This window comes from Anoplopoma fimbria, chromosome 17, assembly GCF_027596085.1.
Source record: "Anoplopoma fimbria isolate UVic2021 breed Golden Eagle Sablefish chromosome 17, Afim_UVic_2022, whole genome shotgun sequence".
Classification (NCBI taxonomy): domain Eukaryota; kingdom Metazoa; phylum Chordata; class Actinopteri; order Perciformes; family Anoplopomatidae; genus Anoplopoma; species Anoplopoma fimbria.
In genome coordinates this window covers 23895463-23909592 of record NC_072465.1, presented here as the reverse complement: position 1 = coordinate 23909592, position 14130 = coordinate 23895463, and the positions used below count along the sequence as shown (strand labels likewise).

Sequence of the window (14130 nt, the reverse complement as noted above, 5' to 3'; positions counted from 1 at the left end):
ATGAGTCTTTGCCACAGACAACCAATCAAAACCTCAACATGGTTGTAGTCTTTAAATGCTTAAACGGTAATAATTGATTTATATCAGTTTAATGTGAGAAGATTTTATTGAAATGTGTAATAGACGATATCAATTTAACTCAAAATGGTGACAAACAAGTAACAAGTTGAGCTTTTAGACAGAAAATTATATATTTTATTCTCAATGTGTATCCACTACTGTTCTGAATAAGATGTGTACTAATTTACTTTTAACTGTTAGACAACTACATCTCCCATGAGTCTTTGCCAAAGAAAACCAATCAAAACCTCATCAGGGTTGTAGTTTTTAATAGTAGTAATAAGTAATAATTGATTTATATCGGTTTAATGTGAGAAGATTTTATTGAAATGTATAATAGACGATATCAAATTAACTCAAAATGGTGACAAACAAGTATTATGTTGAGCTTTTAGACAGAAAATTATATATTTTATTCACAATGTGTATCCACTACTGTTATTTAATTTAACTGTTAGACAACTACAACTCCCATGAGTCTTTGCCAAAGACAACCTCTCAAAATCTCATCAGGGTTGTAGTTTTTAAATGCTTCAACGGTAATAATTGATTTATATCGGTTTAATGTGAGCAGAATGTATTGAAATGTGTAATAGACGATATTAATTCAACTCAAAATGGTGACAAACAAGTAACAAGTTGAGCTTTTAGACAGAAAGTTATATATTTTATTTTTAATGTGTATCCACTACTGTTATTTAATTTAACTGTTAGAAAACTACAACTCCCATGAGTCTTTGCCAAAGACAACCATTCAAAATCTCATCAGGGTTGTAGTTTTTAAATGCTTAAACGGTAATAATTGATTTATATCGTTTTAATGTGAGCAGAATGTATTGAAATGTGTAATAGACGATATCAAATTAACTCAAAATGGTGACAAACAAGTATTATGTTGAGCTTTATAGACAAATAAACCCCGAAATCATCTTTTTCCGTTAGCGCCGTTCGGCTGCACAACGGCCAGAACGCGTCAGTTTGATTTCGAAGGTGAGTGAGCGTCGGCGGCCATGACACCTGGTGGGGGGATCCTTCCTTCCTTCCGATGACGACGACGTCGACGACGTGCCCCTGTGACGCGGCGACGCGATGACGTCACCGACGTCCTCAGTAAATGGGGCGGGGCTCGTAAACAGAGAAATCTAAATAAAGGATCGTGCAGAAACATTGTTTTTTTTTACCCCCCCCTCCTCTTTAAAGTAGCTTTTCTACTTTTTCTCCACTTAGTAAAGAGGTAAGTTTGATACCACCGGATAAAAAGAGAAGCTGCACGGATGCAAAGCTTGCAAGAAACGCGTTTTTGTTTTTAAAAAAAACTGGAATGAATTTGTTCTGCCTTGTGCGACGCCATTACTGTGTGTATAAAACCAGCAGGACAAAATGGCGTTAAAAAAAAAAAAAATTCTGGCTCCTGTGCAAAAAAAAACCCAATATGCATTGTTTGGGTTAAACCAAAAAAGCAATGCATGTTTGTTTTTGGGGGGAGGAAACACACGTGCAGAGTTTGTGGTGTTTTTCTTGTGCAAATTCAAATGAATGAATGTCTGACTTGTGTCGCCATGTTTTAACCATGCATGCACACAGACCGGGCCACAGATGATGTAATGTGGTTGTTTATGTGTGTTGTTCACTCTTCTAGGTTCAGTGATGCCGATACGCCGAGTACCAGCGACTCCTACCCCGGAGAAGACCCCCTCTTCTTCCTCCTCCTCCGCTGCTGCTGCTGCTGCTGCAGAGAAAGGTAAGTCACGGGGGTCGACACATCACCTGGACCCACGACCCGTGAACGCACCGTCAGAGGTCTCCACTGCAGCCCACAACAGGGACTGTGGTCAGTCTGGGGATGCATGTTGTGTTTACAGCCTTTGCATCACTGTCAGGATCATTTACTGCAATATTACTGGTGCAAACATGCAGACTTAAATCCTTAAATCAAGGTGCATACTGTTTGAGTTGAAAATGTGGCTGTGTTTGATGAGATCCAAAATGTGTTAAAACTATTGCTTTAAAGTAATGTCCCTTAAGTCCAACTACATCAGAGGCTTTAACTACATCAGATATGACCAATCAGCAGTGACGTGGTCAAATAGTGCACCACAGACAAAACAAGGAGCATCTCATGCCGGATAGGCCAAACAGTCCTGCACAACCAGAGCAGTAACATACAACTTTTGAGTCCCATAAGTGTTTTTTTTAGGGGAAACTACAGCAACATGCACATGAAATTGTCAGAAACTTTTGTTGCATGTTGTAGAAGGTTCTCACTGCAGCCCACAACAGTGACTGTGGTCCGTCTGGGGATGCTTGATGTGGGCATGTTGTGTTTACAGCCTTTCATCTCTGTCAGGATAATTTACTACAATATCACTGGTGCAAACATGCAGACTTAAATCCTTAAATCAAGTTGCATACTGTTTGAGTTGAAAATGTGGATGTGTTTGATGAGATGGCACATAACACAAATCCCAAATGTGTTAAAACTATTGCTTTAAAGTAATGTCCCTTAAGTTCAACTACATCAGAGGCTTTAACTACATCAGATATGGCCAATCAGAGTAGTAACATCAATCTTTTGAGTCCCATAAATGGGTTTTTTTTTGGGAAACTATGGCAACATGCACATGAAATTGTCAGAAACTTTTACTACAATGTTACTGGTGCAAACATGCAGACCTAAATCGAGTTGCATACTATTTGAGTAGAAAATGTGGATGTGTTTGATTAGATGGCACATTGAAAAAAGCACATAACAAAAATCCCAAATGTGTTAAAACTATTGCTTTAAAGTAATGTCCCTTATGTTCAACTACATCAGAGGCTTTAAACATCAGATATGGCCAATCAGAGTAGTAACATCAATCTTTTGAGTCCCATAAGTGGGGATTTTTTTTTTTTTGGAAACTATGGCAACATGCACATGAAATTGTCAGAAACTTTTACTACAATATTACTGGTGCAAACATGCAGACCTAAATCAAGTTGCATACTGTTTGAGTTGAAAATGTGGATGTGAAAAAAGCACATGACACAAATCCCAAATGTGTTAAAACTATTGCTTTAAAGTAATGTCCCTTATGTTCAACTATATCAGATATGACCAATCAGCAGTGACATGGTCAAATAGTGCACCACAAAAAGGAGCATCTCATACCGGAGAGGCCAAACAGTCCTGCAAATCCAGAGTAGTAACTAATCTTTTGAGTCCCATAAGTGTTTTTTTTAGGGGAAACTACAGCAACATGCACATGAAATTGTCAGAAACTTTTGTTGCATGTTGTAGAAGGTTCTCACTGCAGCCCACAACAGTGACTGTGGTCAATCTGGGGATGCTTGATGTGGGCATGTTGTGTTTACAGCCTTTCATCACTGTCAGGATACTTTACTACAATATCACTGGTGCAAACATGCAGACTTAAATCCTTAAATCAAGTTGCATACTGTTTGAGTTGAAAATGTGGATGTGTTTGATGAGATGGCACATAACACAAATCCCAAATGTGTTAAAACTATTGCTTTAAAGTAATGTCCCTTATGTTCAACTACATCAGAGGCTTAACTACATCAGATATGACCAATCAGCAGTGACGTGGTCAAATTGTGCACCACAAAAAGGAGCATCTCATACCGGAGAGGCCAAACAGTCCTGCACAACCAGAGCAGTAACATATATATATTTTGAGGGTTTTTTTTTAGGGGAAACTACAGCAACATGCACATGAAATTGTCAGAAACTTTTGTTGCATGTTGTAGATGCTCTCTATCCGTTCTAAATCAGCATCCTGACCCAAAGTGGGTTGCAAAAGTTTATCTGTTGCTGCTAATTTTATAACCCAACATGTATTTATACATTTATTGACACACATGCCTGTATTTTGCAGTCAAAATTGCTCCTGCATTGGCTCACTCTTTATAATTATATAACTTTTTTTCAAACTTTCCCAAAGCAGAACAAACAAAATAGAAAACTACAAAAGATGATGTTTCTACATCAGCGAAACTGCTAAATACACCAAAACGTGTTGTGATATTCTCAGCATTATTTCACATATTTTTCTTTCCTTCTTACAGAGCCTGAAGCGTCCTCAGAGGAGTCACCCGCCGCCGCCGAAGAGGAGCCGGCTGCACCTTCAGCCGCGCCCGCCGAGGGCGAGGAGGCCGAGGCCACGGCCGAGACGGAGCCCACAGAGAATGGAGAGAAAGCCGAAGAACCCACGGAGGAGAAGGTTGAAGAAGGGACAGAAAAGAAAGAGTGAGTCTCACCACAGAGCTAGTGTGCAACTCTGAACGCTGCGATATTTCACTTTGATAGCACTTTTATCTGTTTCTATTATCCTTACCTCTGCTGGATAACAGCAGGCTGCTCCGCTCACGGCTGCAGTGTTGCGTTTCCAAAGGACCAGCGCAGTGCCCGTTCAAAACACGCCTGTTCAGAACGGGCCGAACGCTTTGCCTGGGGTGTTGCTGTTGAAGCTTTCTCGAGAACCGCTCATACAAAATACTTTACACTCAACAAAGCGCTTCGTTGGGTTCTGAGCAAAACATCCACCGTGACATAGTTCCGTCACACACAACGTAATCTACTCACGGTCAGGAACATTCGTGATGTACACTCTGACTTTACCGTCACCTCTAACGGATGTAGATTTAATTATTATGATTAGGTGTAGAAACTATTGAATTAAGTTAACATTCTAACCCATTGTACCTAGAAATAACTTGTGCAGTAAAAGCACGTAAAAAAAATATGCAACTCAATTATATACAACTTACTTACTGTGTATTTCTTATTCAGAGGAAAACATTGTAGTTCAACATTTACCTGACAGCAGAAAGCTACACGTTAAGTTTCAGATTCAGATTTGACTCTCATAATATAATTAAATGAAATATGATGCATTATTATTCATTAAACTGTCCAGCACCATATTAGAATTGAGATCTCCACCATGAGCCGTTAAATAAAATCAAGTTCATTGTACTGATAATGCCTCTCTTTCACTCTTCATTTGAAGTAAACATTTGAAAGCAGGGCTTTTATTGTACTGTATTAATAGTTTGACTATTTAATAGCTTTAAACATTTTTAGGAATGGACCTACTTCTTCTGCCACTGCCAAACATTCCCCATCAGAGAAAGGGAGAGAAGTGAAGCTAGACACCGTTCACCTGGGGAAACAAAATCACAAATAAAAATCCAAATTGCACAAAATTCAACAAAAGCTCCTCCTACCCGCCAAGTGGGAAGCAAATGAGATGAGCGGTTCTCGAGATAAGCAAACGACACAGAGACATTCCTTGCTTTGTATCGGTGTATCGGTCCCTTTGTCCGCAGTCTTGGAGGAATCCAGGAGGAAAGAACGTAAGCGTCATGAACGACTGGCGATTTGCTACCAGCTCAGTCCACATCTGAAAGCTCAAAGAAAGGGCAGCGTTATCTACATACATGCAGAACAATGCTAAAATAAATGATTAAAAAACGAAATTCAGCAAAACATATTCTGATTTCTTTTAAAAAGCCCTGCAGTTTATTTGTAGGTAATCAAATTGTTTGGACATTTCCAAAGCTCCGTCGTCATTTTTCTTCATGACAAAGTAGTGACCTTTGTTTTGAACGTTTCTTAAAAACATGAACTCCGACATAATAAAGAAACAAGTGGGTTAAAAACAACTCTCATCTAGCTGTAGTTGATGAAGTATTAGTGACATTTAACCTGGCTATCTACGTTGATGGCTTATAATTTCTCCTCCATTTCTTCTCACAGACCGTGACAAAGCAAACATAGACTTTTTCTGCACGTAGTACACTAGCGTAGTGATCCTGGAAGGGTCAAATACATGGTGATCATTCAGACAGATGTTCTCAAACTTCATTTTGTCTTTCCCGTCGGTGACAAAGGGACAAATGCAAGGACTGCGCGGCTGGACAGTGTGCAACACACTGCTATGTTCTCCTACTAAGGTGAGGATGTGATAAAGATAAGGGTGGTAAAAATCACAGTGAAATATCGCTTCTAAAAGAACGAGCCGCTTCACTGAACTTGTGTGTCTTGCTCCTCCTTTTTTTTTTTCGGCGGCAGGTTGAAGGATGGCTACAAGTACGTGAAAGGCAAAGCCAAGAAGGTGAAACGGACGATTCCCGCGTGGGCTAGCGTCGCCGCCGCCAACAAAAAGCTTCCTGTTACCAACTTTGCAGGCACTCAGAACAAAGTGGATAATATTATCATCGAAGCTATTACGGTGTGTAGAAACCCTGTGAATCCGTCGACAGAATCAGTCGCAGGGGATGGTTGTTTTGTTTGAAAAAAATCTTATTTCTTGTGCTCTTTTTAAAAAAAAAATATTTTACAGTCTTGTAACGACAAGTCTGGAGTTTCGTACCAGTCCTTCATGAAATATATTCTGAAAAAATACCCGGAGATGGAGCTCAGCAAGAAGAAGTTTCTCATCAAGAAAGCAATGAAGAAACATTTGGAGAAGGGAACCATCAAACAGGTAAAGAAGGTTTATTAGGTGGAAAACATCCTTTTAAAATGTATACATCCCCCACGCTAAGATATAAATAAAAGCACCATTTCAAATCGGGAAGTTTTCACAGAACATTGATGAGAAAAAGTAACATTAGTGTTGTTTTGACTTGTTTTTAAAGAAAGAAACTTGTGGTGGCATTACCGGTTTGGATGCTTTGCTGGAAGAGCCAGATAATGCTGTTAACGTTAACCAGAAGGCTTGATGGCATTCCTCTACCTGCTTTCTCGTGTTGGGAAAATACTACACAGTGGGTGTGTTGGATGTGAACAGCTTCAACGTAACTTCTAACCCTACAAACTAATGCATTTTTAAAATGCTGCTCAGCCTTTCGTACAGTAGGCTGTAAGATATTTAGCTGGACTTTAAAATCTTTTACTTGGACCTTTTGCTCTCATATTTCTAGTTTTGAAATGTTTCTAAAAGCACACAACCCAACAGGTTTTACATTTTAGAGCTACATGGAAACATCTTCAACCTTTGGTGAAATCCAAAGCTTGACCCGTTTTAAGCGATTGTTGTATTTCACAGATGCTCATTAAAGTGTGTAGGAACACGGGACATGTGTGAGGTCTACTCACTCTCGTTATTGATCTGTCTCTCACACAGCTGAAGGGAAAAGGCCTCTCAGGAACCTTCGCCATCGGGAAGCAGTCCACCAATACTAAGGTATGTTACAGCGAAGGTCCGAAGTGATGTTCAGTAGTTGTGAGCCAGACTGTTTCTTGGCAGGTAGCAGCAGCAGCAGCATCCTGGAGTCTCTGCCGGTTGCCTGGCAACTTGAGTTAATTAGAGGGTTCAGAGGTGCTGAGCCCTGTTTCAAGCCTCTGTGCTAAGCTAAGCTAACCAGCTGCTGGCACTAGCTTTATATGTGATGGACAGAGATAAGAGTTATGTTGGTCTTCTTTCTGTCATCTAACTTTCAGCGAGAATGCGTATGAAAAATACATTGTTTCTTCATTGATGTCAAATTGCTCTATAGGACTGAGGAACACCTTAAGTAATGGATCACAGTACAATATCTCATAGAGTGCTGGGCACTATGATCAAAAATCTGTGTCAAAGTATTTATAAAGAATCTGACTGTTTCCCTGTTAAAAATAGTTGTCTGTTAAACTGTTGTGTTGTAAAGTTATAACCATGACTGAGAAGCTTCTGTAGTGCTGCTGTGCTGTGTGGCAGTATGTTTATATCATACAGGAAACTTAAACCGCCCAGCACTAGTTTCATAGATCTAATCCTTTTTGTTACCGAAGTAGTGTCAACAGTTGAGTCTGTATGAGTCTGGTTTGTGTTTGGTTGTAATTGTCATTAATATAAACGGATGGTGTTGCAGAAACCAGCTGTGAAGGCCGAGGCTCTGGGAGACGCTCTTCCTCTCATCATCACTCGGCTCTGTGAGCCCAAAGAGGCCTCCTACTACCTGATCAAGAAATACCTGGAGCAGCACTTCCCCAACTTAAACATCAAAAACAGGTACAGAGAAATGATTTTCCTGCAGAATGTTGGTTTTATGCAACTCAGCAGACAAGCAGCAAACAATCTGTTATTTTTAATTCTAACAACTATTTTAAAGTTTCAAAAGTTTCCGGTTTTAATCTGACCAACCGTCAGAAAACCCACCATATTGAACTATTGATGATATTAAATGAAGTAGATGAAAGCAAGATGTATTTGGTGGGCTGTAACCTGCAAAAGTTAAATATTTACCTTAATAATAGATGGATGAATACATGTTAAAACTGTAATGGTTTACCAGTCAAACCATCAATTAATAGGAAGTTGTTCAACAATAACTGAGCCACACACTCCATTTTTGTGACTCAGTAAATTGTAAAAATGGGTGTATAAAGTTGTGTTATTAGCTGGGATTATTGAATATATTAACGATTTACTGTCTCTGGTTGGTCCTCAGGCCAGATATACTGAAGTCGGCGCTGGTGAGGGCGGTGGAGAAAGGACATCTGGAGCAAATCACTGGGAAAGGAGCCAATGGGACTTTCCAGGTAAATCTGTCTACAAAACAGTTTTATACATTTTTGTTCCCAAATGAGTCTCATCTGCTGTTAATAAATTACTGGTAGCATTTTTTTTCCTTTTTCAACTTTAGTCAAGAGCAGTCGGCCTCAATCTGCTTTTAAAAGACAAAGATGTAGGCTTGAAGCTGCAGATTGAGTGAAGGACTTACGACCTGATATCCTAAAAATGTTCATATCCCGTCTGTCACAGCTGAAGCGTACCGGTAACCAGGTCCTGCTGAAGGGCAGCAACCTGGAGGACGCCATCACAGCCGCCATCACAGCCATGAATGAACCTAAAACGTGCAGCACCACCACTCTGCGCAGATACCTAGTGGACGCAAACAAGGACAGAAAGGAGTACCAACTAGGTAAGACTCCTTCTTGTGTTTCTCAAATGTCTTAGCAGGGCGGACGCTGACTTCTGACTGTTCTCTCAAGTAATTAAAAAATCGGCTTAGGTTTCTAATGATTGGTGTCTGTTGGAAAAGCACATGAAATTTACTCAAAATTCAGAAGTGTGCTGTTTGTTCTTCATGTTGAGTAGAATGGATTCCAAGGTTTTCACACAAAAGGGAGTGAATAAAAACAACATAACCGACTTCCCTGCTGTCCATCCATAGTGTCACTATTTTGCAGACACGCCTGACTGAATACACTCACACCGTCACAGTTCAAATTCACTTCAGTACACAAACACCAGTCATTGAACGCATCACTGTTCATAACCCTGGTGTTTTTCAGTGCTGATTCTGACTTTTTTTGTTCAGTAGTAACCTAGTAAAACGTTTTCTTCTAAAGACTATAATGAAAAAGTAAAGTAACTGAGCTGACAAAACACTCTCAGCCACCAGTGAGGAGCTCCACTCCTAAAAGCTGCTGATTAGGTTTGAGCAATCGGTGATTCAGCTGAACACTGGATGTTGAAGATTTGTTCGTATGTTTACCGAACGCATTTCCTCCACAGAAGCTTAATCATACGCCTTTCATGTACAATCCTGTCGAGTTGTGGTTTTCTGCATTGGTTCTTGCATATATTGACAAACCTCCGGCTGCTCCCTCCGTCTGAATTCCTTTTGTAGTTTACTGATTGACTTGCAGGCATGTCTGTCAGTTATTTGCTATTTAAACAAAATACAAGACTACATACAGCTAGTTCTTATCAGGGCAGGAGTAAACACTCTTAAAGCCCCTGAAAACGACGTTCCAGATCTTAAGTACGTCTCGATAATTCTGCAACAATCAAGTTCAGAGAAGTCGATTATGCCGCAGGATCGATGTTAAGGCATCTGTTGATGTTTTTGACTTTATTGAAAACATGAAAAAACGTTTTATTCCATAGCAACATGAAGGCAGGTTGACCACAGCTGCAGAGAATGAAACAAACGTTAACGCCCACATTAAGTTGATGTAGGAAAGTGTCCCTTTAAGGGCTTGTTTTTTAAAGTGTGCTTTGGGTTCATTTTCTAACATTAGAACCTAAACACGCTGCCCTGTTTACAAGATCTGTGCATCCAGAAATGTGCTCTAAAAGGAGAACTCTTTTTTTTTTCTTTAGTGGCCAGTCTGAGGAGGACTCTGACAAAATGTAAAGTACTGGGCTGGATGGAGCAGATCACCGGTCACGGCTTCACAGGGACCTACCAGCTCTCGTTCCCCTTCTACCCGAGGTATGTCCACGACATTTGCTATTATTTAAGCGTTTAATATTCAGAATTCCTCTTTTCTTTATCACACTTTGTCTCAAGGTTAAAGGTTTTGTTTTCTTTAGTTTATACAATTTCCATACAAAGTGTGATTCTTTTTTTCAGTTTTTAAACCCAGCTGATAAGTTAGTAGCTTTGGAGAAAATATTTGCAAAGAAATAAAACCTGATGATTTGATTTTCCTCTTTAGCCCTGCCATCCTGTACCCAGACAAGTTCAACGACCTTTCAAAGAAAAACCCGCCACCCAAGCGGAGGCGGACGGTTGAATCTTCTGACGAAGATGAAGAGTCAGAGTCTGAGTCTGAGGAAGAGGAAGAGTCTGAGGACGAAGCTCCCTCGCGGAAAAGGTGTGTGAAAAAATATAATAACTCTGTACTTAGTATCCTTAACACGGGGTCGTATTCTACAAGCAGTTTCTCCATCATTTAGAATGACACAGGTGAAAGAGAGATGCCTTCACACACCGACTCCAAACCACTAATCTATTTGGACTCTCTGATTCCAGTCAAAATGTTTTTAAAAGTGTTACGTCGTCTATATATGTGAACCAGGAGGCTGGTGTGAATCACCTCTCAGAACAGTCAACAATTAAATATCAAACAACAAAAAAAATGAAAAGTTTTACATGAAAACGAAACATTGATATATTGTTTATTAAACCTGAACATTTCCGCATACATGCATCATGTTATACACTGATGTAAATGTATTTTATGGTTGAGGCTATTAAGAAATACCTGAAGATTCTATATGTTTTAATATGACACCACATATTCTCTGTTCAGACCTCTTAGGTGTCAGTTTCTGAGGTGTAAAGATGTAAAAAATAACTTTCCTTGTTGGAGTGGAAGGGTTTAATGTCAACAGCTATTTCTGAAAAATGTTACCTGACAAAGATCCAACAGGGTTTGAAATGTTCCAGAATCCTTCTGAATAGATGTGTGGTTTGGAGTCAGTGTGCAGGGCTTACTCTTTTGTTTGATGCAGTATAACAATAGCCAAAAATAAAAAAAAAATAATAATAAAATAAAAAATGAAAAATAAAAACATGTGATGTTTATAATCACTCTACTTCTACTTGAGTTAAAGCTTCCTTTTCTTTTCAGTAGATCTCAGAAGAGGCCTCCACCAAAGGCTCGCCGTCCCCCACCGGCCAAGAAATCCCAGAGCTCCAGTCAGTCAAAAGCTAAAGGGCGGGGACGCTCCCTCGCAAAGAAGTCTCCGGCCAAGAAGGCGGCGTCTCCGGCCAAGCGAGGGGGAAGGAAACCATCGGCCTCCAAGAAGGAAACCACGCCGCCACCCAAAGCCACGCCCGTCAAGAGAGGAGCTCCCGCGAGAAAGCCCAAAACGCCGGCCGTTAAAAAGCTCACCAAGAGGGGGTCCAAGCGGCCGGCGTCCAGAGATTCATCCCCGGAGGAGGTCGTGGTCGCCAAGGAGACGACGAGGGGCGGGTCCAAGCGATCGAAGACGGAGGAGTCGTCCCCCAAGGAGCCCGCGGTTAAAAAGGCGGCGACCAAAGGCGGGTCCAAGCGGACGGCGTCTGAAGAGACGACCCCAGAGAAACCCGTAGTCAAAAAGGGGGCAGCGAAGAGCAGCAAGAAGACGACCCGCAAGTCCAAGAGAGGGAAATACTGAACCAGGAGAGCCTCCACGAACTGGGCCGCTCTGAACCTGCAGCAGTTTGCCGCGTTGTTTCAATATTCTCTCTTTTTTATCATTTTCTCCCCTTTTTAACAGGGCAGTAGTTTTTTTTGTTTGTTGTTTGTTTTTTTTCATTTCTATTGTAGATTAAGAATGTTATCCTTCCAACTTTGACTGTACACTGAACGTTTTTTTTTGGGTTTCCTTTTTAATCACCATGTGTAGAAAAAGCTGAGATAGTATTGCCGTTAAAAACAGATGTGTGACCAGCGAAAAGCATAGCGAGATAAAACAAACTGTAACTAGAGCCATGTAGTGACTCCCGGTTTTCTATCCGTTTCTCGCCCACTCTTTAGTCGTTGGCAGCACACGTTCCTAATATCAAATGAAGTCAGATAACGATGTTTGAGGGTTGAAAAAAAATATGGGTCGAAAAGTTGAAACCGTTCCGAGTATTTTATAAAACACAGATTTTAAGGTTGTTGTCCTGCATCGTGGGATGAAAAAATATTTTTGACTGTGCAGTCCTGCATCAGAATTTGAATTTTTAATCCATCCTTTTTAATTATATTATGAATTATTATTATTGTTTACAATGATTTGATATTTGTTAATTTAAAACAAAACAAAAAAAATGCCCCCAGAAAAAGATTTTGTCCTGCAGGTCGTAACAGAGGAGAGAAAACACTATGTTAGTATTCATTCCAAACACATCTGGGGAAAAATGTCTCTTTTGATACGTGTCTGTAACGAGCATATACATGAATTGATTTTATCGCTTCACAGCTGTGATTCAGTACCAAACTGTAAGAAATGTGTTGTTAATAAGAAAAAGGAGGATAATAGCTCATACATACCCTGCATGCATGTATTCCTTGTGTTGTTAAGCTTTTTTTCCAAGTCATTAATAAAATGGCTATATTTGTAAACTCTTGCTGTTTTTATATTTTCATTTTAGTTAGTGTGCAGGGAGAATTTCTAAAATACACGGCACATTTTCCGGATACCATAATATAAAGTAGCATAAATTATTGAACACTGCACAAAACTACATGGTATTGTTTAATGAAGTAAAGGTCAGTGCTGCTGGTGTTATTTGATGTTAGTCAGAAAAATAAAAAAAATGTTACGATAATGTAAAAAAAAGGGGTCATATTTACCTGAAAACAATAAGCGTTTCAACATCCTCCCTATTTTTTAGCAGAGAAAATCATTAGAATTGCGTTTTTTTCTTATATATGTCAAGATTACATTTTTTCAATTTTACTCTTTTAATGATTGCACTCCTTTTTGCATAATTTTCAAAATTGTTGAAACTAAATAGTATTTTGTGTCGGTGTGGGAGAGACGTTCAAAGGTTCGATGCATTGGTGGAAAGTAAGTATATGTTTATTTATGAACTTGTTTGTACTGAGGCTCTAATGTTACCTTCTACTTCTACTCCACTAGGAGTCAAAAGTAAATATTGATGATTTAACCCCCTTATGTGTGTATTTATCTGACAGCTATAGTTACTGGTTACTTTTAAGTTTCGAATTACACATAAAAAGGTATTTTAAGTTGTCAAAATAACTAATTTATATAAATTAATATTACATTTCATTTAGACTAAATAATTACTAAACAAAACCAGTGTCTGGCTGTGGCACCTTGTCACATCTCACGTCTGTATAAGTTGTTTGCAGCTGCACCAAACAAATGTTTCCTCTTAAGACTTCTTACAGGGGATCAAGCACCTAAATGAACAATTCCAATATGTTATTCCTAAGCGAGAGTTCAATCAGTATTTGGGAACATGAGCTACTGTCTCAACGCCAGAAACGAGAGAAGACTTAAGCTTCTGATGTCAGGTATAAAGTCTGGAGCTGCTACGTAGACAGTGAATATAAATCTGATCATGTTTTCCTTTTAGTGGCCGTATGACCTTTATTCTGAAACGGCAAATGTCATATCATCCTCCTCAGTGTCATATATAACATTTTTCTGTATTCCCTGTCTATGGAGCAGGTCTACACTTTATACTTTATGCCATCACACATTTGAGTTAGAGCACTCTAGTTTGGGGATTTGGCAGAGTTGTCCATGTTTACTATATAAACTATATTTTTTTGACTGTTAATTTTGAAACTATATATTTTTTATTTAATTGATCACACTGTTATTCACTTTATTTCATGGT

General features: G+C 39.4%; 1 protein-coding gene across 3 annotated transcripts; it reads left to right on the top strand.

Annotated features, from left to right (window-relative positions):
• Window positions 1-1174: 1174 nt before the first annotated feature.
• Window positions 1175-12885, top strand: hp1bp3 (heterochromatin protein 1, binding protein 3). 3 transcript variants are annotated; one of them, XM_054616412.1, is made up of 13 exons: window positions 1175-1294; window positions 1700-1801; window positions 4129-4309; window positions 5956-6018; window positions 6137-6296; window positions 6408-6551; window positions 7194-7253; window positions 7921-8060; window positions 8500-8590; window positions 8814-8973; window positions 10161-10272; window positions 10499-10657; window positions 11417-12885. In XM_054616412.1, the coding sequence occupies exons 2-13, from the start codon at window positions 1708-1710 to the stop codon at window positions 11943-11945; spliced, it is 1893 nt and encodes a 630-aa protein (XP_054472387.1). In that variant the 5' UTR covers window positions 1175-1294; window positions 1700-1707; the 3' UTR covers window positions 11946-12885. The 3 variants fall into 3 exon arrangements, with proteins under 3 accessions (XP_054472387.1, XP_054472389.1, XP_054472388.1); XM_054616413.1 differs by having other exon boundaries at window positions 1176-1294; window positions 11420-12885; XM_054616414.1 differs by lacking the exon at window positions 5956-6018.
• The last annotated feature ends 1245 nt before the right edge of the window (window positions 12886-14130 follow it).

Coding starts and splice junctions, on each gene's coding strand:
- hp1bp3 (XM_054616412.1), top strand. CDS start 1,708: ATGCCGATACGCCGAGTACCAGCGACTCCTACCCCGGAGAAGACCCCC. Junction 6,297..6,407: donor TTATCATCGAAGCTATTACG/GTGTGTAGAAAC, acceptor AATATTTTACAG/TCTTGTAACGACAAGTCTGG. Junction 10,658..11,416: donor GAAGCTCCCTCGCGGAAAAG/GTGTGTGAAAAA, acceptor TTTTCTTTTCAG/TAGATCTCAGAAGAGGCCTC.